Source organism: Lagopus muta, chromosome 6 (genome assembly GCF_023343835.1).
Source record: "Lagopus muta isolate bLagMut1 chromosome 6, bLagMut1 primary, whole genome shotgun sequence".
Taxonomy (NCBI): Eukaryota; Metazoa; Chordata; class Aves; order Galliformes; family Phasianidae; genus Lagopus; species Lagopus muta.
Window position 1 is genome coordinate 53764542 of NC_064438.1, and position 25176 is coordinate 53789717.

At 47.6% G+C, this 25176-nt stretch overlaps 2 protein-coding genes across 4 annotated transcripts in view; one reads left to right on the forward strand and one right to left on the reverse strand.

Annotated features, from left to right (window-relative positions):
• The window catches only part of SYT16 (synaptotagmin 16), a 125297-nt gene that overhangs the window by 64936 nt on the left and 35185 nt on the right, over positions 1-25176 (reverse strand). For all 3 annotated transcript variants that reach the window (XM_048948094.1, XM_048948095.1, XM_048948096.1), the window contains one exon: positions 13923-14095. The gene's annotated coding sequence lies outside the window, so the exon portion shown is untranslated. The remainder of the gene's footprint in view (positions 1-13922; positions 14096-25176) is intronic.
• Positions 7415-9577, forward strand: LOC125695275 (inositol 1,4,5-trisphosphate receptor-interacting protein-like 1). The gene is made up of 2 exons (XM_048949489.1): positions 7415-8054; positions 8552-9577. The coding sequence occupies exon 2, from the start codon at positions 8555-8557 to the stop codon at positions 9575-9577; it is 1023 nt and encodes a 340-aa protein (XP_048805446.1). The 5' UTR covers positions 7415-8054; positions 8552-8554.

Here is a 25176-nt window from a genome sequence, read left to right on the forward strand (position 1 = left end):
CTGCGGGCAGTCACCTCCTGCCTCCCAGCTCCCTCACCCCCGCTCCTACCTGACCCCAGGGGCTGTGGCTCCTGGCCCCCCTCCCCCAGCCGTGCGCGAGCTCCCACCCAGCCCCACTGACCTCCCCTCTCTCCCCTCTTCCAGATCATGGCTTTGGCGTTTGTCTTCGCCTTGTTGGCGCATGGAATACCATTTCTTGGTGATTGTTTGGATGCGGACACGCATGAGCACGCGCAGCAGCATGAGGCGTATCTGCAAGAGCAGATGACAAAGCTGCTGCTGGAGACAGAAGAGAAGAACGCGGAGGAGAGCAGGATGGGGGTGCAAGGCTCGTACTTCTCTGCACTGCAGTCCTGGAAAGTGTGGGCCTTGGCTGTACTGCTGCTTTTCCTGCTCTTCCGCTTCCTCCGCAACTGGTACAGGGGAAGGCAAGCAGCAGAGTTGTCCCAACAGCTGTTTGACCTTTGGAACGAATGCGACAGGGAGATGAGGGAGCCGGTGTGCCACGGAGACCCCGGTGATGTCACCTACGTGAGCAGGTTTTACTCCGAGTTCTCCATTTGGCCGCTGAAGTCCCGGAGAAGCAAGTGCAAGGTGGTGGAGGAGCTGGTTGATGAACTTCTGAGCGTCTGTCACACAGTTGCCCAGGGTTACTTCATGCCACGGCTGCAGCCAGCCGTTGGGGTGGGCGTTGGCTTTGAAGGCAGGGGTCCCGAGGGGTGCTACACTGTCTACCGCATGCTTGTGCCCCTGAAGGCACCCCCGGGCCACGTCTTCCAGTTGGAGGTGGGCCCCAGAAAGAGGATAGGGGTGAGGAACTCCCGCATCCGCGTGGAGCGCCAGTGCATGTGCCAAAGGGAGCAGCACATGCCACACCTGAAGTGCTTCCTCCACCGGCCTGAGGACCAGCTGACAGAGCAGATGCCCAGCCTGCTGCAAACCCTCTGCAACGAGTCCTACCTGGAAATGGAGAAAACCGCAACCTGGTTCCAGGTACTCGTGACAGAAGCCTGGAAGGCTATGCCTCAGTCGGCCACAATGAACCTCGAGTTGCTGCCCTCCAACCGACACTGCAAGCTCAAGCTGACCACCGCCACCGGCCAAGTCCTCTGGATTGAGCTCATTCTTGGCATACAGCAGGACTCGGAAACGTTCCTGACCTTTGAGTAGGCAGGGGCCGTCGTTATCAGCAGCACGAGGTGGCCGCAGAGACGCGCTGCTGCAGAGATGCACTCCTTCACACAACAGCCAGGCATGCCTGGCACATCGGATTCCATTGCAAGCATCCGCAGCTCCGCGTCCCTGTTCTGGAAGGTGGCTACAAAACAACTGACGCCCTACCTGCCACCTGCCGCAGAGCTGAGCATGCTGGACGTGTAGAGAACGCTGCTCAGCAAGCGGGTGGAAGCTCTCTCCAAAGGAAAACCACACCTGAGGGAGCCACACCCCACGCAGTTGAAGAGGCCACTGCATGGACGCCTGAAGCAGACTCCCGTTAACAGCTGGGCAGGGACCAGCCCGCCTCTCCCTGAGCGTCCATTTGTTCTGCAAGCCTCGGCCTCTACAAAAATGGGAGAAACGCTGTGTCCCTGAGCGTCCTGCTCAAGGAGATGCCCCCACAGCCAGCTCCCAGGGCTGTGGTGAGACAGCTTTACAATCACAGAATCACAAAGGCTGCAAGAGACCTCCAGATCATCCAGTCCAACCTGCCACACACCACCACTGTTTCCCACCATTCCCGCAGAAACCCAGGTAATACTCCCCGCCGTTCGCTGTACCTCTGGCAAAGGGCATACCATGTTGTGACACAAGCTCCCAGGGGAGCTGAACCCTTCGCTGACTCTCCTCATCCAGCCCTGTCCTTGTTGAAGCCTCTCTGCAACTCATTTTCCTGCATGCCCGATCCCAGGACACACTCCAAACTATTCAGCATGCACAGCAATGCACGTTTGCACTGATAAATCGTGGCACCACAGAAGTCACTCGGCAGAGATGGTGCTTCAGACAGTGCCATTCTCCCACATTTTGCACGAGGTAAATCTGGGTGTGAGAGGGTACATTTTTAACCTGTCTTTTCTTCACAGGGAACAGCGACTGAGTCCCCGATTGCTGATGAAAAGAGGACTACAATGAAGCTCTGCCTCCATCTCAGCGGGAAGAAGCACAACAGCAGCAGCCCTTAGTGGGATGCAGGTATCCAGGAATGGTAGCTAACCGATGCAGATAAAACATACGGCTGAGGAAACAAAGCTCTGATCTAAAAAAAAAACAAACAAACAAAAAAAAACCACACAAACACACAAAAAACAAAAAACAGATCATAGACTTGTGTTATTTTCGTAGGCAATAATTAGCTCCCCTTGTCACTAGATTTCAGAGCTAGCCCTCCCTGATGCCAGGGCTGGCTGCCTCAGACCTCAGGCGCTGCCCAGCAGAACACAGGAGGGAGGCCGCACCCCAAAGGTGCTCCTCTGGAAAAATCCACATTGCTTTGCAACCACATCAGCAACACACGTGTAGGACCACGACGCAGCCAGTGCCTGTACAATGCTTGCAAGCAGAAGCAGGGCACATGTGGGAAAGAAAAATCCATTTCCTTTTAAAAGCATTCATCAGAAGTGAGAAACAGTTTAGCAAATTCACTTCAAGTTCCATCTTCCAAAAAGTAACCACAAGAATTTTCACATGGAATCTCCTGCTTAACTCAGTGTTTTTTTTTGTTTGTTTGTTTGTTTTCTTTCCCCCTCTCTTGGAAAATCCGATAGCTAAAGGGATCACCATTAAGGCTTTCACAGAAACCATCACCAGCTTTACCCTTTACTACAGTATATATTCTCTTGTCTTGACAGGATCGTTACTCCTGAGTACTTCCCATTGAGAGGTGCAGTTACCCACACTCTCATCTTCCGCCTGAGAATGCTGTCCCATGCTGTGGGAATACAGGAAGGACTATTCAGAGCTGAAGCTGCAGAGCAAGATAAACAGCATGAGAAGGCAAGGCAGAGAACCCAGGCGTCTCCACAGTGCACAGGAAAAAGAAGCTACAACGTGATTGTGAACTGCCTGCTCTGCAGCTTTGGGATAAAGAGAACAGTGGAAAATACGCCTGGGATGGGACTGGGAGTCTCAACTAGCATAGATGCCAAAACACCCATAAATAAACTTGGCACGGCAACAAGTGATTTACACACATTACAGCATTCATTGTGGTCTTCTTTATCAGCATTAGGATTTAAGCAACGCTTCCTGTCTGATATTCGGCCTCAGGGGGGACGAATAAATAAAAGGGACCACCAACCAATTGCAGTAGTCCAATTGGTGTAGTCCAATACGTTGTGTCCATAGGTCTTAGAGTCACAGAACATGCCACTTGTATAATCAGTGGATATTAAGAATGTTATAATCACAAAAAGAACAAGAGAGTTAGGCAAAGTAGACTAAGATAATGAGAGAATAAATGGAAGGCTTACCCTTATGCTGGGCTCACCACAAAACACCAGAAGAGGGGATCTCCAGACAAGATCCTTCCCCTCTGGTAGCCAGCTCTTAAATAGGTCTAGGAGGAGCCTGGTTCCACCCCTTCCGGCAGCACAGGAGAATTGCCTTCACCTGTGCTCCTCTGGCTGACTCATGGCTTGCCTCAGGTGATCAATCAGAGGTTCAGGCCGTGACTCAGCAGTTCCCACACACTCCACCCCTTCGCGGCGTGAACCAATGATCAGGTTAACTAAAGGGTAAGCTTTCCCTAATACAGAGATCCAGTATATCGCAACGCTTATACAATTTCCATCGTGATGCATGTTGGTACAATTCAAGACCAGTTATGATCGGTGAACGTCCATATTCTTTTATGGTCGATGCTACTGGAGGCATGAGGTCCTGAGGTGCAGGTCCGTTCTATTGTCCATCAGTCCCATGCAGACCATCACCATGTGTTGCACGTGATCTGACAGCAACACTGGAACGCTTGATGGCATTTTGTTCCTTCCGGTGCTCCTGAAGGCTCACAGATTCACGGGGAGTAATACAGATGTTTCAGAGGTACCAGGAGGGGAAGGTCTGCTCTCCAGGGCAAGATACAGGCTGTACTTCTATCCTGGGTCAACACTTTCATCTGTACTGGGGCACGTCCTGGCCGCCTGTACCACACCTTCTGGCCAGATGTCTGTGGCTGCATAACGATATCAGGCACCAAAGGAGGCGTCCTGATCTGCCACAGGGACACGATGGGGATCCCTTTAGCAATGAAGACTGGAGTGCTGACCACAGTATCAGTAGGCCATGTGCCTATTACTGGAGGGACTACTGAGCCTAGGTCGGCCACTAACTGGGCAGCCTGCTGGACCATCGCTTCTGAGGCCACCAGGGGACTAAATATAGAGATCAAAGTACCATGCAGATGGGAGGGGGCTTGCTGTAGAATTAAGTCTCTCATTCCTGCTGAGAATTTGCCCATATCAAGACCATCAAATGTGTCTTCATAAATTGCTTTCCTTATGCCCAGTTCACGGATATAATTTTGAAGGTCCTCCATGGAGGACACACATCCCTGTATGTAGAGGTGTATCAGATTTATCCGCCATACCATACGGCAGGTCACCATTAACCATTCTATTATAGAATGGTTTTTATTAAGATATTGAACACCCGCATATAACCTCTGCCTGAGGGCAGGATGGTCAGTCATGGTAGCCAACTTGGTACTTCCGGGCCATTCACCATAACAGTTTCTGCCCCAGACTCCCACAGTCTTAATAACCAGGCTGGCACACTTCCTCTAGGCTTCTGCTGAAATCACTGAACTACGGTGGAAGGAAGGGATGCCATTCAGAGGGACCTCGACAGGCTGGAAAGCTGGGCTCGGGTGAACCTAATGAGGTTCAACACGGCAAAGTGCAAGGTTTTGCATTTGGGCTGGAAGAACCCCAGGCAGCTGTACAGGCTGGGAGGAGTGGTCCTTGAGAGCAGCTCGGCAGAGAAGGACCTGGGGGTCCTGATGGACGAGAGACTGAACATGAGCCAGCAGTGCGCTCTGGCAGCTCGAAAGGCAAATGGGATCCTGGGCTCCATCAGGAGAGGGGTGGCCAGCAGGGACAGGGAGGTGATTGTCCCTCTCTACTCGGCTCTTGTGAGGCCCCATCTGGAGTACTGTGTCCAGGTGTGGAGCCCTCAGTACAAGAAAGACATTGAGATTTTGGAAAGGGTCCAGAGGAGGGCGACTAAGATGATCAGGGGGCTGGAGCACCTCCCCTATGAGGACAGGCTGAGAGAGTTGGGCTTGATCAGCCTGGAGAAGAGAAGGCTGCGGGGTGACCTCATTGCAGCCTATCAATACCTGAAGGGAACCTACACCCAGGAGGGGAGTAAACTCTTCAAAAGGGCTGACAACAGCAGGACTAGGGGAAATGGATCCAAGTTGAAGGAGGGAAGATTTAGGTTGGATGTTAGGGGGAAGTTCTTTACAAGGAGAGTGGTTAGGCCCTGGAACGGGCTGCCCAGGGAGGTTGTGGATGCCCCGTCCTTGGACGTGTTCAAGGCCAGGTTGGACGGGGTCCTGGGCAACCTGATCTGAATGTGTATGTTTGGTGGCCCTGCCAGGCAGGGGGGTTGGAACTACATGATCCTTGAGGTCCCTTCCAACCCGGGTGATTCTGTGATTCTGTGATTCTGTTGCCGTGTATGGTCGGGCTGTTGCACACAACTGATCAGGTGGCACCCCAGCCAGTCTATCCTGTATTGTCTCAGTTTTCTGAGTTATAACAGGACGGATCTCTAGTGGATCTCTTGCAATCGGAGCGTCGAGATCTGATTTAGAATTTCTATTTTCCTGATCAACAAAGTCAGTTGATTCAGGAGTCTGGTCATTGTCTACTGAACTGTTGCAAACTTGACCTACTGGAAGATGCAGAATTGGTTTCTTCCCTGTTAATATGCCAAGTTCTTGCTCTACCTTTTTGATACGGTCTCTCAAAAGTTGGTTTTCATTTTCTAAAGTATTATTCCTCATTTCAGTGTGATTTAAAGCATTTAATAGTGGTCATGCCACTGTGGAGGCAGCTAATTGTCATTCTTTCGTGATTAGTAGATCTTTACTAAGTCCCTGAAAGTAGTCTGCCATGCGATATGGGGAGATATTTCCGATAACGCATAGGGGACCCCACGGTTTGCCTCAGGTGGTCAAACAGAGGTACAGGCTGTGATTCAGCAGTTCCCACACAGTGGTCAAACACTGGAACAAATTATCTACAGAGGCCAGACCGTATACAGCTGAAGGGGCTGTTACACAGGAGCCCTGAGGGGCGCTCAAGGGGGCTGTGAGTGGCTGTTGTGGTTTTGTGATTTTTGTTGAAGGTATTCCACATCAGGACATCACGTGGACCAGTGGGAGATAACGAGTTAACGTTCCGTTTCCGTTTCCTGCCTTCTGTGTGCTCTTTGAGTACCCTGATGGGTGGGGAAGGGGCGGCATGCCGGAGGACCTGGCAGGCAGAGGCAGTGGGGCAGAGCTTCGGACAGGACCCGGAGCGGCTGCCTCTCTCCGTGTGGCCCGGCTCAGCCGCCTCGGCTCGCCGCAGAGGAAGCACGTGCTTTCTCTCGCGCTATCGTGGTTTGACTCTCATTTTTTGATACTCTTGTCTCTCTCGTTTTGTTCGAATTAGTTAAATTCAGTAAATTACCCTTCCTCCTCAGATCGCTGCAGTTGTGTTTTCTCTGTTATCGGCTAGCTCTTTGCCCTTCCCCCTTTCCCAGAACGCACGTGGCCCGGTCTCGTCCGAGTCGCGGCAAACCGTACTGCCCCTTTCTTTTCTCACCTATTCTCGGGGCCTGTGCCCCCTGTCTCGGACTTATATCTAAGAATAGCACCAAAACGCATGGGCTTTGGGAGCCTGCAGTGAAGGCAGCGAGCGCTCAGGGAGCCTGTGAACGGCTCTCCGGCAGTCACCATCAGCACTGGCCTCCGCCCCTGCTGCCCCCAGCTCCCTCGTCCCAGCACAAGCTCCCACCCAGCCCCACTGATTAGGCGGTCTATAACAGACCCCCACCATACAGACAGACCAGACCCCCTACAGGCCTTCACCCGATCTTTATCCATAGACACTCAATTTTACTCTTTCTGGTTGGCAAACAAAAGCAACAGGAACTCTGAATTTCATGTTTCTTAACACTGATGTGATTTAACTAAATCTAACCGTTGCTTACAGTTACGTTGCATATAAACGTTTGGCACGGGATAAACCAATTAACTCCAGCCACCTGACACATACAAACAAACGCACAGCACACAGCAGTACTTCACTGAGAACGTAACTATCAATCCACTTTTTGTGGCACAGAGACAACAGGAGATGACCATACCACTACAACGTGTGAATAAGATGAACGCACCACAGTCACGAGGTGGAAGGTGATGGTGTGCTCATCACAGGTTCAGGCTGCATATTAGGAAAATCATCTTTATCACGAGGGTGGTCAACCACTGGAACAAGTTATCTACAGAGGCCAGACCGTATGCAGCTGAAGGTGCTGCTACACACTTGGGCTTCCTAATCTTCACTGTCAGACCTATTGCTTCCAGCTTGGCTCCATCCAGTGACCCTCTAGCAGAGTGCACTTCAGAGCACCAGAGGTTGACGGAGCTGTGAACCAGAAGCAGCTTGATATCAGCTGTACCGGATGAGAGGCCTGCTCCCTGTGGGGCATTCCAGTACTAGGAAGTGTATTGTGAGCTTTTGGTCATTACTAACTTATCTCGTTTAAAAAACACCATGTTCAAATCAAGTACCACATTAGCCACTGTTAACCTTTCCTAACAAAATTTTACTTCAGTTCCTCGTTATTTGCCTGGCAAAATTTCAGAGATTAATTCTGGTTCACTGGAAGGTATGTCTCTCATTCGCTGTCTCATTTTTCCAGGTATCATCTTTGGGAATCAATATTTCACCATGTCCTCCAGTTCCAAATGAGCTTCCAGGGATGATGTATTTGGAACTTAAGATGGGTGACACAGGACGAGCAGAGCATCCACAGGCCCGGTCGCCAATCTTCTTTTTGAGGTGGTCCGGGGGGTTCGGGTCTGCCTTGCAAAGGGAGACGCGGGGAGCTCAGTCCGGCCACGTGCCTCAGAACAGGGCCGATGCCGGGGCCACGGCGGCCCAGGGCGGCTGAGAGGGGCCGCGCTGGGTGGGGCCGAAGGGTGGGGCTGGGGCATTGTGACATCACAGTGCATCACAGTGCGGGGCTGGTATTGAGGCCGTGAGCAGGCAGCCAAGCTCCACTTTGGCCTAGGCCAGCGGTGAGTACAGCAGCAGGGGGAGGGCTGTGCTGGGCCGGGCGCAAACGCCAGCCCGCGAGGGCTTTGGGAGCCTGCAGAGACAGCAGCGAGCGCTCAGGGAGCCTGCGAGCAGCTCTGCGGGCAGTCACCTCCTGCCTCCCAGCTCCCTCACCCCCGCTCCTACCTGACCCCAGGGGCTGTGGCTCCTGGCCCCCCTCCCCCAGCCGTGCGCGAGCTCCCACCCAGCCCCACTGACCTCCCCTCTCTCCCCTCTTCCAGATCATGGCTTTGGCGTTTGTCTTCGCCTTGTTGGCGCATGGAATACCATTTCTTGGTGATTGTTTGGATGCAGACACGCATGAGCACGCGCAGCAGCATGAGGCGTATCTGCAAGAGCAGATGACAAAGCTGCTGCTGGAGACAGAAGAGAAGAACGCGGAGGAGAGCAGGATGGGGGTGCAAGGCTCGTACTTCTCTGCACTGCAGTCCTGGAAAGTGTGGGCCTTGGCTGTACTGCTGCTTTTCCTGCTCTTCCGCTTCCTCCGCAACTGGTACAGGGGAAGGCAAGCAGCAGAGTTGTCCCAACAGCTGTTTGACCTTTGGAACGAATGCGACAGGGAGATGAGGGAGCCGGTGTGCCACGGAGACCCCGGTGATGTCACCTACGTGAGCAGGTTTTACTCTGAGTTCTCCATTTGGCCGCTGAAGTCCCGGAGAAGCAAGTGCAAGGTGGTGGAGGAGCTGGTTGATGAACTTCTGAGCGTCTGTCACACAGTTGCCCAGGGTTACTTCATGCCACGGCTGCAGCCAGCCGTTGGGGTGGGCGTTGGCTTTGAAGGCAGGGGTCCCGAGGGGTGCTACACTGTCTACCGCATGCTTGTGCCCCTGAAGGCACCCCCGGGCCACGTCTTCCAGTTGGAGATGGGCCCCAGAAAGAGGATAGGGGTGAGGAACTCCCGCATCCGCGTGGAGCGCCAGTGCATGTGCCAAAGGGAGCAGCACATGCCACACCTGAAGTGCTTCCTCCACCGGCCTGAGGACCAGCTGACAGAGCAGATGCCCAGCCTGCTGCAAACCCTCTGCAACGAGTCCTACCTGGAAATGGAGAAAACCGCAACCTGGTTCCAGGTACTCGTGACAGAAGCCTGGGAGGCTATGCCTCAGTCGGCCACAATGAACCTCGAGTTGCTGCCCTCCAACCGACACTGCAAGCTCAAGCTGACCACCGCCACCGGCCAAGTCCTCTGGATTGAGCTCATTCTTGGCATACAGCAGGACTCGGAAACGTTCCTGACCTTTGAGTAGGCAGGGGCCATCGTTATCAGCAGCACGAGGTGGCCGCAGAGACGCGCTGCTGCAGAGATGCACCCCTTCACACAACAGCCAGGCATGCCTGGCACATCGGATTCCATCGCAAACATCTGCAGCTCCGCGTCCCTGTTCTGGAAGGTGGCTACAAAACAACTGACGCCCTACCTGCCACCTGCCGCAGAGCTGAGCATGCTGGACGTGTAGAGAACGCTGCTCAGCAAGCGGGTGGAAGCTCTCTCCAAAGGAAAACCACACCTGAGGGAGCCACACCCCACGCAGTTGAAGAGGCCACTGCATGGACGCCTGAAGCAGACTCCCGTTAACAGCTGGGCAGGGACCAGCCCGCCTCTCCCTGAGCGTCCATTTGTTCTGCAAGCCTCGGCCTCTACAAAAATGGGAGAAACGCTGTGTCCCTGAGCGTCCTGCTCAAGGAGATGCCCCCACAGCCAGCTCCCAGGGCTGTGGTGAGACAGCTTTACAATCACAGAATCACAAAGGCTGCAAGAGACCTCCAGATCATCCAGTCCAACCTGCCACACACCACCACTGTTTCCCACCATTCCCGCAGAAACCCAGGTAATACTCCCCGCCGTTCGCTGTACCTCTGGCAAAGGGCATACCATGTTGTGACACAAGCTCCCAGGGGAGCTGAACCCTTCGCTGACTCTCCTCACCCAGTCCTGTCCTTGTTGAAGCTTGAGAACATGAATCCATAAAGCTCTCAAGGCTGATGAACCAGAAAGGAAAAAAAAAAAAAAAAAGTTTCTTCAAATCCGCTGATTATTAAGGTGACTTCACATACCAGGAGAACAGGATTAACACTGTGGTAAGTGGTCAAGGCAAGATGTAACTGGAATAGTTTTGTATAAAGCCCTGTAAGAGAACCACAAGTTCTTTCCTGGTCTCAGGTCATACCACTATATAAAAGAGTACAGTTCAGAACAAAACAGGCATTTTTCTTTTTTGAGTCATAGCACTGAAGCACACAGTCTGACGCAGCTCTTTACACAAGGGTTTGTCCAGCAATACCCAATGTTTCTGTGAAGTTCATTTCATTTGTGAACTTCTGAAGCAAAGGGCTCAGCAACACAGTAAATACCATCTGTAAGAACAATACCTCCACCTCTTAGTCATGGAATTCACACTTCAAGACGGGTTCCAAACCATCAGAGCAGCAAAAGAGGTCTCACACGAGACCCTGGTGATATGTCAGGCCTCTGCTTGAGGAAAGGGCCTTCTTCCTTGTGCAGGTAGCCATTTCAAGGGGAGATCTCATCTCCCACACACATTCCCTCACCACCTTTAAGAACGCTGATGCTGGGAGGAACAACTCCAGCTGACTCTGCACGTAGCCAACATTTTGGATCTGTATCACAGCAGCCAGCTCAGCAATCCTCCATGCCATCATACACATACTTGGGTATAGCCAAGCAAGCCCAATACGTGTGAAGTTAACTATGCTAGATTTCTCTCACTGAAGCATTAACCAGATTCTCCATCCAGCTCTGCAGCCTGCTCTAAGCTTGCCCTTATAGTGCCAAGCCAGTCCAAAATCTGAACAGACAATGTCCAGACAAGATCCAACCCCAGCAACGAAAGGTCTCCTGATGCTAAGGAGTAACATCAGCAGCAGCACATCCTCGTGCAAGGGATTCTAAGGTCAATGAGGCAATCAAGAGCAGGATCCACAAAAGCCTCAAGCATCAGAAACATTATCCATTGTGTCCTTGCAATTAAGAGCCTTTATCTTGGAGTTTCCTAAAAGGTTTACAATTATGGCGTCATTTTCACCAACATCTTTCCCTTATCTTGTTCCTCTCGTAAGGACACAAACTGTGCGATTACAATTAAACTAGGAACAAAACTGACATCACAGAGCCATGATGATGGAAATGTCTATTTCATTGTCACTTAACCAGTTCTAAGGTCAGGCTCTTTACAGAAAAGACAAAACAAAACAAAGACTTTGGCAGTTTGCAGTACGTCATCTGAATGTCAGTTCATGCACCTGGAGAGTGCAAAGCAGGCAGAACTGCTTATGTTTCAATACCAACTGTCTTTTTTATTGGCAGGGAAGTTAAAACTCAGCTTGATCCAAGGACAGGAGAAAAACATGCATCAAATCCAGAAAAATCTGTGCAGGCCACCACTGTAAAGTTGGGTTTATGCTGTTGTGGAAGTTACGGTCATGTCAAATGCAAAATGCATTTGTTTAGACAGTTATAAAACCAGTAGTCATAGCAAAGCAATATGTTCTAACCACTGCTAATTCCAAATGTGGAGCAGTGATTTCCCCAATTAGAGAACCACAACACCTGTAGAATTAAGATCTCCTTGTAATGAACACAGCTCACCAGAAAAAGAAGTGGAGGATAGGAAAGGTGATTTTTTAAATTCACTTACATTTTTAAATTATTAACCAGTAAGTTACATGTTACAGACACTCCCATCCTGCTCCTTTCTACCCAGCAAATTCAGACCAGATTTGAAACCAACTCTTGCTTGTCAGCCCTCCTCTTGGGAGAGCTCCCTCACCAGGAACTACTGCGCCAAAAATGGGCTCTCATGGCTTCCCAGCCCAAGCTCAGGCTCCAGCTTTCTGCACTTGCCATATGACATGCTGTGTTAGCACCATCTTCTTTAATCTATCCTCTCACACTGCTGTCTTTTAAAAAGCATCACCTTTACCTACGTGTATATTCTGTATTGGCCTTACAACTATCCAAACAGCATTGTGAAATTTTAACTAAAAATAGACAGCTGATATTTTTAAATAACTCTTAGCTCCAACTCACCAACCTGATTTTGTTTGAAGGGAAAAAGCAGGCTCCAACTTCAAGTTTCCATTGTAATTAATGATTACAACACATTCCTCTGCTGTATCAGATTTAGCACCTCATTAATGTGTGTGGTATTTTGCTTGTATGGCACAGCTGTAGTTAAAGTTGAATTAGTGTTTCCATTATAAACCCATGTTTTCAAAGGTTTATTACTCAGACACACAAGATTTAGTCTGAAATGAAAACTGCCATCGAGCATGTCAGCTGGGAAGCAATTTTTTGTCTTTCAAAATTTGGAAGGAACAAAACACACACACACAAAAAAAAGCCACCCTGTTTAGTAATAATTCACATTTTAAAAGGCACTGCAAATACATGTTTACGTGATAGCCTGTGACAGCTCTATAGAATGTCAACGCCTACATATTCCTGCAAGATGTGCCATCTCAAAAACTGAAATAAAAGCTACATTTTTACACTACTTGATGGGAGGGGAAGGGATAAAAGACTTAAATATATTCTTGACGAAGAAAACATAGTTTAAAAAACAAAACAACAAAAAAATACCCACCATAATCTTGGCATAGAAACATTAAAGTCAGAACCCTTAGCAGGAGGACCTTTCAAACACCATTTGCTTTTTAAACTTGCTGGTACCATCAGCCTGACCTTGGTTCATTAACAAATTTAGCAAGAAATCAGTGAGCACCACTGACTTCACATTTGCTTGTTCAAGAAACTTGGACTCTTCAGGTATGACAAGATCTTACCCCTTGCAATAGTCAAGTGGGACTCACAATGCAAGGCAAAATGTGCACCAAAAAGGCTCCAAGGGCTCCAGGCTTTGCAACTATGCCCTTCTACAATTAGCTTTATGAGTGAACCACTAAGAAGCAGACCTTTTAATTGCAAGGTTTCTGAGGCCACTTCTTGGCTAATTGTTTTGATGACTCTATACTTACAACATGCAAATTCACCAACAAATATACGATGAAATCACCAAATTCCCATTTACCATCATTAACAGGATGGATGCATCTTCTGACAGCTAAGAAAAATTAAAATGTTATTTTTATAACAGAGTCAAATTCCCTGATGGGCTCTTTCACAGTTCTTTTGTCCCTAGGACTCATGGGTTTACTCAAGACATAATGTTTCCAGACAACAACAAATGCATGAAAGAGCATATAATAGCTACTGCAAGAAAACCAGGGCAGGCATATCCTTCAGGAGCAGAAAGGCAGTGCTGTTACTCCAAATTATTCACATTTTAACTGAATTAACAAAACACTCCCATAACAGAGAGCGTGGTGAGTGCACTTTTTTCTAGCGTTGCCCTCCATTTCTCAGGAGAGTACTCCAAACAACAATGATAATGGGAGCCTGGCAGCAATTGTATATCCATTTGATCAAGTTCTGGAGGTTGCTACAGTCTATCCAAATCCCTGCAGTTAACCGCACAAACAACCTGAGACACTGTAAATATCTCTATTCCCTCCACAATCAAAGTCTCAAGAAGATTCTGTACATCAAAGGTGGTATAGTACTGTGATACTCACCCAGGCCATCACGAGCTCTAGACTGTAATGTTTTCTTCTCCCTTGTTGTTCCAGGCATGAGAACCCACCTTTCTTTTCAAAGTAGAGCTTGCTGTTGATGGAGAGAAGGAGGTCTGGAAGGAGGACAACAAAGACTCCAACCACAGGCAAAGATCCAATGGCCTCAGAAGTATCTAGAGACAGAAATTTACAAAGAAAATATCAGCATAAATGGGATAAATTACCTGGAGAAAGATACGCTTAATGACACCTTGGCCTTGTGTTAAGTGGTTAGAAGATCCACATTGGGCCAGTCTTTTGAGGACATCAACAGCAAGTTATATTGCACACCGAGCAAGATTCTGATGGAGGTCTTCATTTTCATCATATTGTGAATACCACCATGGGAGACTCTTACCAACTCTAATAAACTTTCACATTAGTGCATGTCACAGAGTTGACCAGATCAATCTACGTCCGTGACAGGGGCGACAGGCCTCTGCCCTCCCCTCCACCCCAGTCCCACAAAAATGGGAAGGAAGGAAGGGAGGAAAAAAAAGCAGCGGCAACAATCTATGGAGGAAAACTTATTTTACTATAATATCGGAATACAAAATAACACAATATATATACAATTTAGTTGAAATTGAGATTAATAAATCAGACAAGATAAGAGAGAGAGTTCCCGGGACCGATTCAAACCTGAAAAGCTTGGAACAGCCAGGAAAGCACCTCCAGCACCCACTGCAAGGCAGCAAGAGAGCGCCCCCCCCACCTGGAAGGGCCAGATCCCGTGACTGCTGTAATGTACAGGGATAGGTACCTGGGATTGGGGCAGTGATACTTTAATGCCCCGTACACTACATGATGTTTTGATGTGGAATACTGAAACCCGAAAACAAAAAAACAAAAAAACATAGAACCATGACAGTGCAGAAGTCCTCTGGTTTCAGGAGAGAGGCTGTCAATCTATACTAGCAATGGGGATCCAGCCAAGATAGCACCATTGGCCTTAAGGCATTTCTGTACAGCTTGCAGTAAGTACGTAGGGCAGGCTGTGGGGCAGATTAGCTCCAGGTGAGAAGGTCTCAATACCTCCTTTTCAGTTTGGATGTTTTTCTGTAAGATTGACTATGCTGTAATGGCACTCATTAACTGCATTACTTCTAAGAACAGGCTAACGCCTAGTCTATGAACCTTGTCAATCTGTTACCTTACCCTTCAGTAGGAAGTATATTACAGTACCACATAATTCCCAGTCTTTGTTGCAAAGGACCAACCTCCAGCTGAGGTAATTCAGGTTAGCTCTCCTGGTGTCAGTTTTGGCCATGTATAGCAAGCACAGTGGATATGCATCAGCTGATAACCTAGTCCTACACCTCAACATCCCTATGTCAAATTGTAGAGAAACAGTCTCATTTCAATTTATCAGAGTCAGCTGTGCCAGTAGGTCTGCTGAAAACCGCAGGCGCCAGCAAAAAGCTTTTAAAGCCATTTCACCTCTCTCACACATATCAAAATGCCAAAACAAGGGACAAACACTACATAGATCACCCAGTGTGGATGGCAAGGGCACACGTCAAAAAATGTAAGTACTGTCTGCAAAAGAAAAAAAAATAAAATTGGCTTGTTATTCTGATAATTACTTCACTCAAGAAGGGGTAAAGTTCAGTTGTCCGATTCAAATCAAAGATCCCATAAAAATGAAACATCAGCAGCACCAGTGGCACACCAGGGATGTCTGTGATTGCAAAGCTACAGCTCACAGATGAGATGAGCAGGAGGAAAGGATGTAAACAGAGCCAGCCCTGCCTGTAAAACATCCCACTGGGAGCTTACAAAACTTGACTCAGCAAAAGGCTCAGGCTGGAAGAGCTGAACCATCTGCAGTTACAGCCCTGAGAGCGCTCACCAGGACTATAATCAAGGGGATTTAAACTGATTTCCTACAAGTCAACGTGCCTTAACTGGAAACAAAAATCACAAATGCTTAGCAGCAGCCCACATACAAAGCAGATGAGTGCTGGATGCCAAATCCAGCACTATATGGGCTACACAAACTCAGGAGCTGGCTCTGATCTTGCTCACTCCAGCCTGTGGAGGGAACGTTAACACACACTGAATTATGTAAACTTAAATGACAACACAATCAAGTCCATATTTGCACTGCTCTCTTCTGCACAGTGCAGTTACATCTCTAGCAATTGCACCTAAATTCCCCTTGTGTCTCCCCAGCCCAAAGCACAGCCCAAGAAGATGGAGTCTGGTCTCCCTTTTGGGGCTGAAATTTGCCCATCTCCTCCCCCACATCCCAACCCAAGGAGCAGGGCTGGGGATGTGAGAGCAGCTGAGTGATACACCCACTCCTGCTATTTTCAGCTGCTGAAGTCACCACTAAGTGCCTGCAGAAGCCAAGTATAAATCAAAGGAGCTGAGCAGAAATCAAAATCGCCAGAACTCCAGAATATATACAACAGCCCAGCTGGGCCCCATCTCTGACTCTTCCTTTTCTCAAGCATAGCTTTGGCAGAAAAGAGGATTATCATCTCTACCTTACCGTACAAACACAATACAATCCATCTGGGATCATCACATCTCAACAGAAACACTTTTGTGCCTCCGTATGAATGTATGCGTTGTGTGAAGCTGAGCTTAAAATCTGCAGATTTAAAGTGGATTCGTAGCAAACTGACAATGCTATGAAGGCTGTCTGTGAGCGATTTCATTGCAGAGAGAGTGATGTGGAGGGGTGCAAGGACACTGCTGTTCCTATTTATTAAGCTCTTTCAACAAATCTCAGTTCTAAGCCCAATGAGATGTCATAGTTTGCCCTTCTCAGACAAGAAAGAAGCAAGCTACCAATATTTTTGAACACCACAAGCTCTGTAATGCTACATGACCCCAGCCACAGAAGCTTCCAAGGTACCCCTTTCTCCAACAGTCCTGTATCACACCTTGCAAAATCCCAGAGGAAAGAGCAGGCATCCTGAAAGAAAGTTCAGAGACCTGTTACCATCTGCTGCCTACATGGATGCAGTAGTACAGCAGTGTAGACTTGAGACAACCCTTGAGGCTTCCCCTACTCTTTGGGGGCAGGGTGTAAGGCACCTTCTGTACAGACTGCTGATACAGCACCACTCATCTAAGGAATGCATGCTGAACTGCAAGAGGGTGCGTGGGGCTTCTGCAGCATAGGAGCTCATGCATCCAGTCACAACAGCTGTAAGCAGTTTTCTCTCCCTCATACTATCTGTGCCAGATACTGGAGGCTTCTGCCATGGTATCTCTGAGGGAGGGCTGTGAGATTTACACCTGAGCACTGTCTCACATACGTGGGTTGAAAGATTACAGTCTGAGCACCTGGCTCCTGCTGGAAGCACAGATTCCTCTGTGTTGGAGCCACGCTGGCTCTCTGCTCCTCTGCGATCAGAAAGAAATGAGCTGCACCTGCATGTGGTCCTAATCACATGTCCCAGCTCTCCTTTCTGCCTGCAGCTGAAGGGATTGCTCTGCAGGATTGATCTCCAGGCTAAGACTATGCCTGGGAAATTATTTCAAGACCGATTTGAGCTAGAGCTGTGCTCTGGCTTGCAGTAGGATGTTTGGACCTGGGAGGGTGCTGAGAGGGAAGAAGAGCAGAAACACACACGTGACTTGCATTACAGCATTGCTGGAGCGTATCAGAGCTTCATGCATAAGTGAAACAATCAGCCTCACAGCACCAGATGGAAAGGAAAAAACAGTGTGGTACTGAATTGCTGGTTCACGCTCTGGGCAACCAAGGCTAGGGAAGGAGCAGGGCACCATGCACTTTGAGACATGTACAGTCCATTCAGCCAGTACAGTCTTCCACTTGTTCATGCATTTTTAAGCGAAGTAATCAATGCTGTAGATACCTTCATGCAGTGCCACAGGGAGCCCACGTGTTCTGCAGCCCCAGGTGAGATTGGAAGCCAGGAAATGGTGTTGACACACCCAGCAGGTTAAGGGCAAGCATAACTGCACAATCCTGTGTGTGCTCTGCTGAAGTACAAAGCAGAGGCACAATGGGAAGGGCCCGGAGCCAGGAAAGAGGAGATCAGAGACAAAAGGCAGGAAAACGTGGCATCTGGCAGAGGACACAGGGGGCACAAGATATTACAATGCTGTTCCTGCTCTAACAGCTTCCTCAAAGCCACCTCCATGCTAAAAGATGACCACAAGGCAGAGTGCCTGGAAGAGCAGTAGAGAAGTATTGGCCAGGCTGTGACAGTCATCATATTCTGTGATCATATCCAGCTGCTACTTGCTTTTCAGCAGGTTTCACAGCAATTCATCTAGCCTGCTGGGCACCTCCAAAGAGTCCATGCAAATGAACGGAAGTACACTACATATGCACTTGAGAATCTGCTAACAACAAAGCCTTAATCAGTGCAGCTTTGCAAGGGTTAATCTTTTGCATAAAATCCTATTCCAGGCAATAGCTCTTTAATTCCAATTGATACCAAGCTTCCTGCAATAGGAATGTTTACTGGTACTTTTTAATTACGAAAAAAACCATAAATTGTCTGTTTTACTGTCTACACTAATTACCTTTCATTATATATTTGGAGTAAGCTATGATTTTCCTGCTGGTTCCCATGACATTTTTCATTATCAACCACTAATTGTCTAGCATGCACACTGCATTGTGAACCAAGTAGGCTGATGTGTGGGCAGAAGTTCTAGCAAAAGCTGCAAGGCAATAGAAGTGCACATTATTATTATTGCTATTATGATGTATTAGAAAGTTTCCACCTACATGCATACCTACACATCCTCTTCCCTATCATCAATGTCACAGCACAGCAAAGCACAGGAGTCCATCTGTAATAAGCCTCACGCTTGGCAATAATCAGCAGCTACTGAAGGAAAGTTATCTGGGGTGAAATGACAGCAGTCTTACTGCAAGGGCAAATTCCCTTCTGGGTGTGATGGAAACACCAAGAAGGTTTCTCAGGCACTTCTCATTGCTCAAAGCACACGAGCATCAGAATCTCAGGAGTCACCCTCCCCACTCACAAGGTCAGGGCTACAAAGGAAAATAGTGCCATATGTGGATTCATAGTGGAAGAGGATATGTGGTTAATGGGATCTTTCTGAGGGTGCATGAAAATAAAAAGCTAAAGGGTCTTCATGAGACACATATAACACTGATTACAGAACAGCAAAGTCTATAATGAATCTGTATCTATGCAAACTGAGAAAGTGCCACAAGGGACAAAGCAGCTCATTGCATGCAGCACTTCCTAAGTTCCAACCGAGGTAGGAACCGAGGTAAGAGCAAATTCTTCATATAGGAAAGTGCTAGAATAAGGAGTGCATGATCACTGCTCCCAGGATCATCCTTATCAGTTTTGGACAGGTGGCAATTCTATTCATGTGCACTGCACACACAATACACAAACACTTCAGAAATAAATGCGTGTTTTCACAGGATTGCAGCTCTTTCCTGATATCTATATTGAAGGAGACAAAGCCTGACCCTTCCTAACAGTACTGTGAGGGAACAGTTGTGCAACTTTTCCTCTTCTCCTCAAGGTGATCCACAAAGACGTTATCAGAAAGACAATCAGATTCCATGCAGCACTGTAGCAGGAGGGTAAAATTCCCACCCAAGGCTGGAGGATTTGCCTTGCCCTTCATCAAGGTTCAAGTTTCACACGCTTCATTTTTATGTACTGGTTTACAGATAGCAAGAAATGAAAGTTCTCCTGGTTGTTATATAAGAAATATGAAGGACTGAAAGATACTTTTGACCTGACTGCATTTATTAGGTTTGTCTGCAAAACTGGATTGAACAAAGTGTGAGAAAGTGTGGCCACCTATAGCTGTTGCTTATGTGTTTGCAGGTCACCTTTAGAGATTTAAGCAGCCTCACGGCATAAGACAGAAGGATGCAATTTCAAAGGCTTCCAAGACAGTACAGCACCTTCCTTTCCCTTTCTTCTACAACCCACACAGCCGCAGCGTCCAAACAACTTGCAGGCCTCAATGTGTTTATGCCCCCAGCACCTCTGTGTACCAGTGAAACACTGACACAACCGCTCCACAGAATGGGAGCCACAGCACAGAGTGAACAAAAAGCAGTAGAGTTTAGATCCAAAAGAGCCATCAAGAAAAGTCCTGTTGATCTACACAGACCTTTCAGTGTCTAGACCCAACAGACAACATGAAGGCCGCATTGTGGCCTTCCAGTACTTGAAGGGAGCGTATAAACAGGAGGGGCTGTTTGTGAGGGTGGATGGTGATAGAACAAGGGGGAATGGCTTTAAACTGAGACAGGGGAGGTTTAGGTTGGATGTTAGGAGGAAGTTTTTCAGCCAGAGGGTGGTGAAGCACTGGCACAGGTTGCCCAAGGAGGCTGTGGATGCCCCATCCCTGCAGGCATTCAAGGCCAGGCTGGATGTGGCTCTGGGCAGCCTGGTCTGCTGGTTGGTGACCCTGCACATAGCAGGGGGTTGGAACTGGATAAGCATTGTGCTCCTTTTCAACCCAGGACATTCTATGATTCTGTGAAGTTCTCCCATAAACTCACATTTTACTTTTCCCAATACAATGTCTCACATTCTTGTCACCCTTTTTTCAAAGCCAGACTCACTGTTTTCAGGCCAGCAAATCTCAAAATTTGTGAGATCTCCCACCTCATAAAGTCTACTATAGAGCTTACTATGTAATGCTCTGCAGCCACATTACTTTCTCTGCAGCAGAAATGCCATCCTAATCTTGAGCAATGCTGCTGTCAGTGTTTGAGACCAAGCAAACTGTTCTGTGAAATATTCTGCCTTCAACAGAAGGCATTTTCTCATTAGAAAGGATGAAGTATTAGTTTTGCTGGATGTGTTTCAAACAACTCCAGGTCAAATCAACAGCAAGTACATTGTGTTTGCATATGATGATGCCTGATGTTCTGCATTTAGAAGAGTCCTGGCTGTCAGTCCATTTCTCAGCACACACACAGAACAAACAGAAATGAAAAAAGGAAACAGAAGCATGTCATAATGGATGGGGGAGAATGCATGTCATCTAATGCAGGCGACTCAACTAACTGCCGAGGTCTCAAAAGAATGATTAGAGGAATAATTGTCAATCTTATTAATAACTTTAGAAAATTCAACGTGGCTTTTAAAATACAGTGAAGTTAACAAGACCAGGGAGACTGAAAATTGCAGCAGCACAGCACTTGAGTTGCCATTCAAGGACTTGAAGTTGGTCCCCCTATGTATCAGGGCTGAGAGAGTTCAGCAGAGACAGCATGAGGAGTATTGTGGTACCCGCCAGGCCTCAGTTCTGATCCTTGCCTCAAACTACAACAGGAAGGCTTTGAGACCCGCACAGATTTACCCCCTTTCCTTGGGACACTGGGAGCATTCAGCTCAGTCTGACCACAAACCATCCTTCTGACCAGTTTCCTCATATATATATATATATATATATATAAAAAACAGGGCATAAACTTTTAGCGAGAAACAGTCTTACTGTGCTCAAGAGTCAGAGATGGAATCAACTGTAACACCTAGATAATCCCTTCTCTTCTCTTTCTGGCTTTTACCAGGCCAATGTTGATAAGCATTTCAGGCTGGGCAGAGCAGCTGGAATCTTTCTGCATGCCCCACTGTCCACAGTGTTCACACTGCCTACCTTCCATTGAATAGCTGTCTTTAACTCTCTTCTTCTTGATCCTTTGTGCGAAAAGCCCTCAGACACTTTTACCCTGCAATTTTTGCCCCATATGAAGAATCCCTATAAATAAAAAAACAAGTTTTTCCTCAGAGTTGAACCAATGTCTGAGATAACCAGAGTGAGCTGCAGCCTTCACAACTTTCCTCAATGCTTCTCCAGACCAGCATTGAAAAACTAGAAGACAGAAAGTCCTATTCCTAGACTCCCAGTAATTTGAGATCAGCGCTAGGGAAAAGATCTTTAGAAAACTGTAACAGACTGAGTGTGTAGGCGAGTGCTCTACCTGCCATGAGAAAACCCTTATGCCCAAGCCTGTGCTGTCACTTCCCCTCTCTCTCAATTCTCACCCTAACCTACAAGCCAGTCTCAAACTGTTTCACACACTGCAACAATTTTCCATGGTAAAAACAGCCATCAGACAGAGCAGTGAGGGGACTCACCTGGTGGTGGAAGCCTTCAACTAAGACGTAGAAAAGCAAGAAAAAGACTGCAGTGATAAATATCCATACAATTTGGATTAGATCAACTGTGATAAGAAAGCGAGACCCTAAAAGATAATCATCTGCTTTCATGTTAGAGATGAGACCCATGTTCAAATTCAAGTCTGAACCAAGTAGGGCAGAGGCTTAAACTGGCAGCTTCCATGTGTCCTTTGCCTTACCACCGGAAAACCTACTGCTGTGGCAACAGACATCTGGCTTCTCCTGCTGTCTCCATACCCTGCCCAGAGAGAAATACCATCCTGAATAAGGACCTGAATAAGATGCTTTTTTTAAGAAAAGTTACAGATTTTAACCAAATATGTGTAACAAGAATATGTTGTCTCAGAAATTCCCAACCAGCTTACTACAGTAGGTTTGCCTTTGATCACGTCCCAGGTTTGTTTTCAGTCACAGTACAACTCAGAGCTCATAATCACACACATTTTGTCACAGCTGACACCACTGCCTTTCTGGTAGAAAGGGAAGGCTTGGGCTGTCAGTCTGCCACCTTTCTTGAGTGCTGAAGTCATGCTTTTTTTTTTGCTTTTCCTTTAAAGACAACTTCTTTGTTGCCATGGTATCACTAATGCAGTATTTTGAGACAGGGAAAGAATATAACCGTGCAACACCACAGTGACACATCTATCAAATGCCATCCTCTCAAAAAAGGATAAATAAATGCAGACTTCTAAAGGCTCCTCTATCCTTTTTAATTTCTTCCTCTCATCTACAAATTGCAGTCTACAAAGGCCACGCACTGGTTTTATGACAGAGAAGGTCAGAACGTGCATCTCAGCAAGCAGTGCCTAGGCTTATTTTAATTCTCTCTTTTCTCCCCATGCTACATGACACCAGCTCAGGCACACACACAACGGAATCAGAGCACCTGCGCTTTCAGAGAATGCCAGCCTGGCTCCCTGTGTTAGACCATGCAGTGAGCGCTTCCTAATTCTGGCCTGCACACTTATTTTCTTCTGAACTAATAAGGTATCTGCTGCTGAGCGCAACCCACATTTAGCTCAACAGTAAAAGAGACCAAAAAGGGCACTCTGATGTTGTTTCTCATATACCACCTTCAACTCACCAGGTGTGCTCTTGTTAGCCCTGTAGCATGTCTTCCCTATCAACTCCACAATTACTTTATGGGGATCTTTATTAGCACATCAAGTCCTTACACACTCTCTGTGATAGCACTCCTCTCCTGGATTCTGCAAACATTGCACCCGGTCCCTTCCAAAATTTCAGAGAAAACTCAGCACAGCACTGGCACAACACTGCTGTCTCAACAAAACCAGGAATCAGCCACAGCAAACTCCCTGACTTGGAATCCAGATCAATGATCCAACAGCAGACAGGAATGACTCTGAGCACGCTGCCCACTCCCCACACACACCTCAACTGCATCCTTGCAGTGGTGGCACACTGAGCATTTCATCTCGCAGATCGTGCAAAAAGGAGAATAACAGAACTTATACAAGATGACTTCATCAAGGCTTCTGCAACAGAAGATGGAGTGGAGAACAGCAAGCAAAGCACTGATGGGAAGTTAAAATGCAAAGATCTACTGTATGAGTTGAGAATTCAACAGTAAGCATAGAGCTCTCTAGCAAATGGAAATACATATTTTACATTTGGGAGACAGAGAAACAGGGAGAGGAGGAAGGAGAAAGGAGGACTTTTGTTAATGCTTCCCTCTTGTTTGGGGAGAAAAAGAATAAGTTGTTTCCACTTAGAACTGAAGTGCTCTCACCGCTTCAGAGAGGAATCTAATTGGGATCTTTATGTTGTCATGCACTTCTTTTTCTCACCCACAAAACCTCGTTCTTAGTTCCACTGGTGACCCAAGGCAGAATGACTCACCACAGTAAAAGGCCGGACAACAGCTTTCTTTTTTTTTTTTCTTTTTCCCCTCAAAGACCTAAATAAGCTCTACTCCATCAATTGACCAAGGACGATGCAGAAGTAAACCTCTCACTGAAGGCCGTGTGTTGCCTTGGCAACCCGTCTGATCTCCATTGCTCCAGGGACTGGAAATGTGCTGCCAACAGAAGATTTCAGCTAATCAAACCAAATCTCTTAATACTTACACAATTTCCCATCTGCAGAGAGCAGGCCATGCGCCCACAGAAAACAGAGCACCCTCTCATCACCTTCCTGGCTCCTCCTTGACCTTCTTGTCAGTTCCTGGTAGGCCATGGACGCCTCCCAATTGCTGCTGAAGGGGATGAGGGAGCAGCAAGAGGCCACAATATGTTGGATACTCACACGGCAGTTTCAGACCTGCACACAGCATATGCCTAGAGAGCCTCCTGGGAAGCCATGAGGAGACCATCTGCTCACTGAGAGCAGTTAATAGACAGCAGGACACTAACAAGGTCCATGACTTCTCTGTGGCTCAATTCTCCCTTGAAAGGAAGATTATTTTCAATGATTGGTAACACTCGCCCCCAACAAGCCTGGAGCCATTTGTTACAAGTGTGGCCTTCTCAATCTAACTCATCTCTTTTTCAGCTCCCTTTAAACACATCCAGGCAATATCAGCAGTGGCAACCTCCTGATCAGAAAGAAAATGGGTATGGTTTCAAAGAAAGATTTTATTATGGAAGATTTCTAGGCCTCTAGCATTGACCAAGTGACCTACACGCTGGGAAAACATGTTTTAACAATAACAAAAGCCATTAAAATAAATGCTTGGGGAAAAATGCCAGTGGTTTCTAGATTCACAAATTTAACAGAGTTAAGAGCTTAGCAAGTACTGCTACCTTCTACCACACCACTGTGAAATTTTCTCTATATGAATTAGTATAACAAACTAATTAACTCATTACTAGGGCTGAAAGGAGAAGGGCATGAACTGATTCAGCTAACCACAAGCTCTGTAACAAAGGAGAGGAAATCAGGTTCAACAGGCAGAATGAGGTGGGAATCAGCTTGTTTTAATGGTCAGGACACATGGGTGTCCACATGTGCCTCACCCCCCTGTACTCTCCCCGTATCACGTCTTCTGTCTATTGCAGGCACTTCTCAGCCTGGCAAAACTGAATCAGATTTGGACCCTAGGACTTATGCTCAAAATATGTCTCTGGAATAGG

Excerpts from the sequence above, each read along its gene's own strand:
- LOC125695275 (XM_048949489.1), top strand. The coding sequence starts at position 8,555 with ATGGCTTTGGCGTTTGTCTTCGCCTTGTTGGCGCATGGAATACCATTT.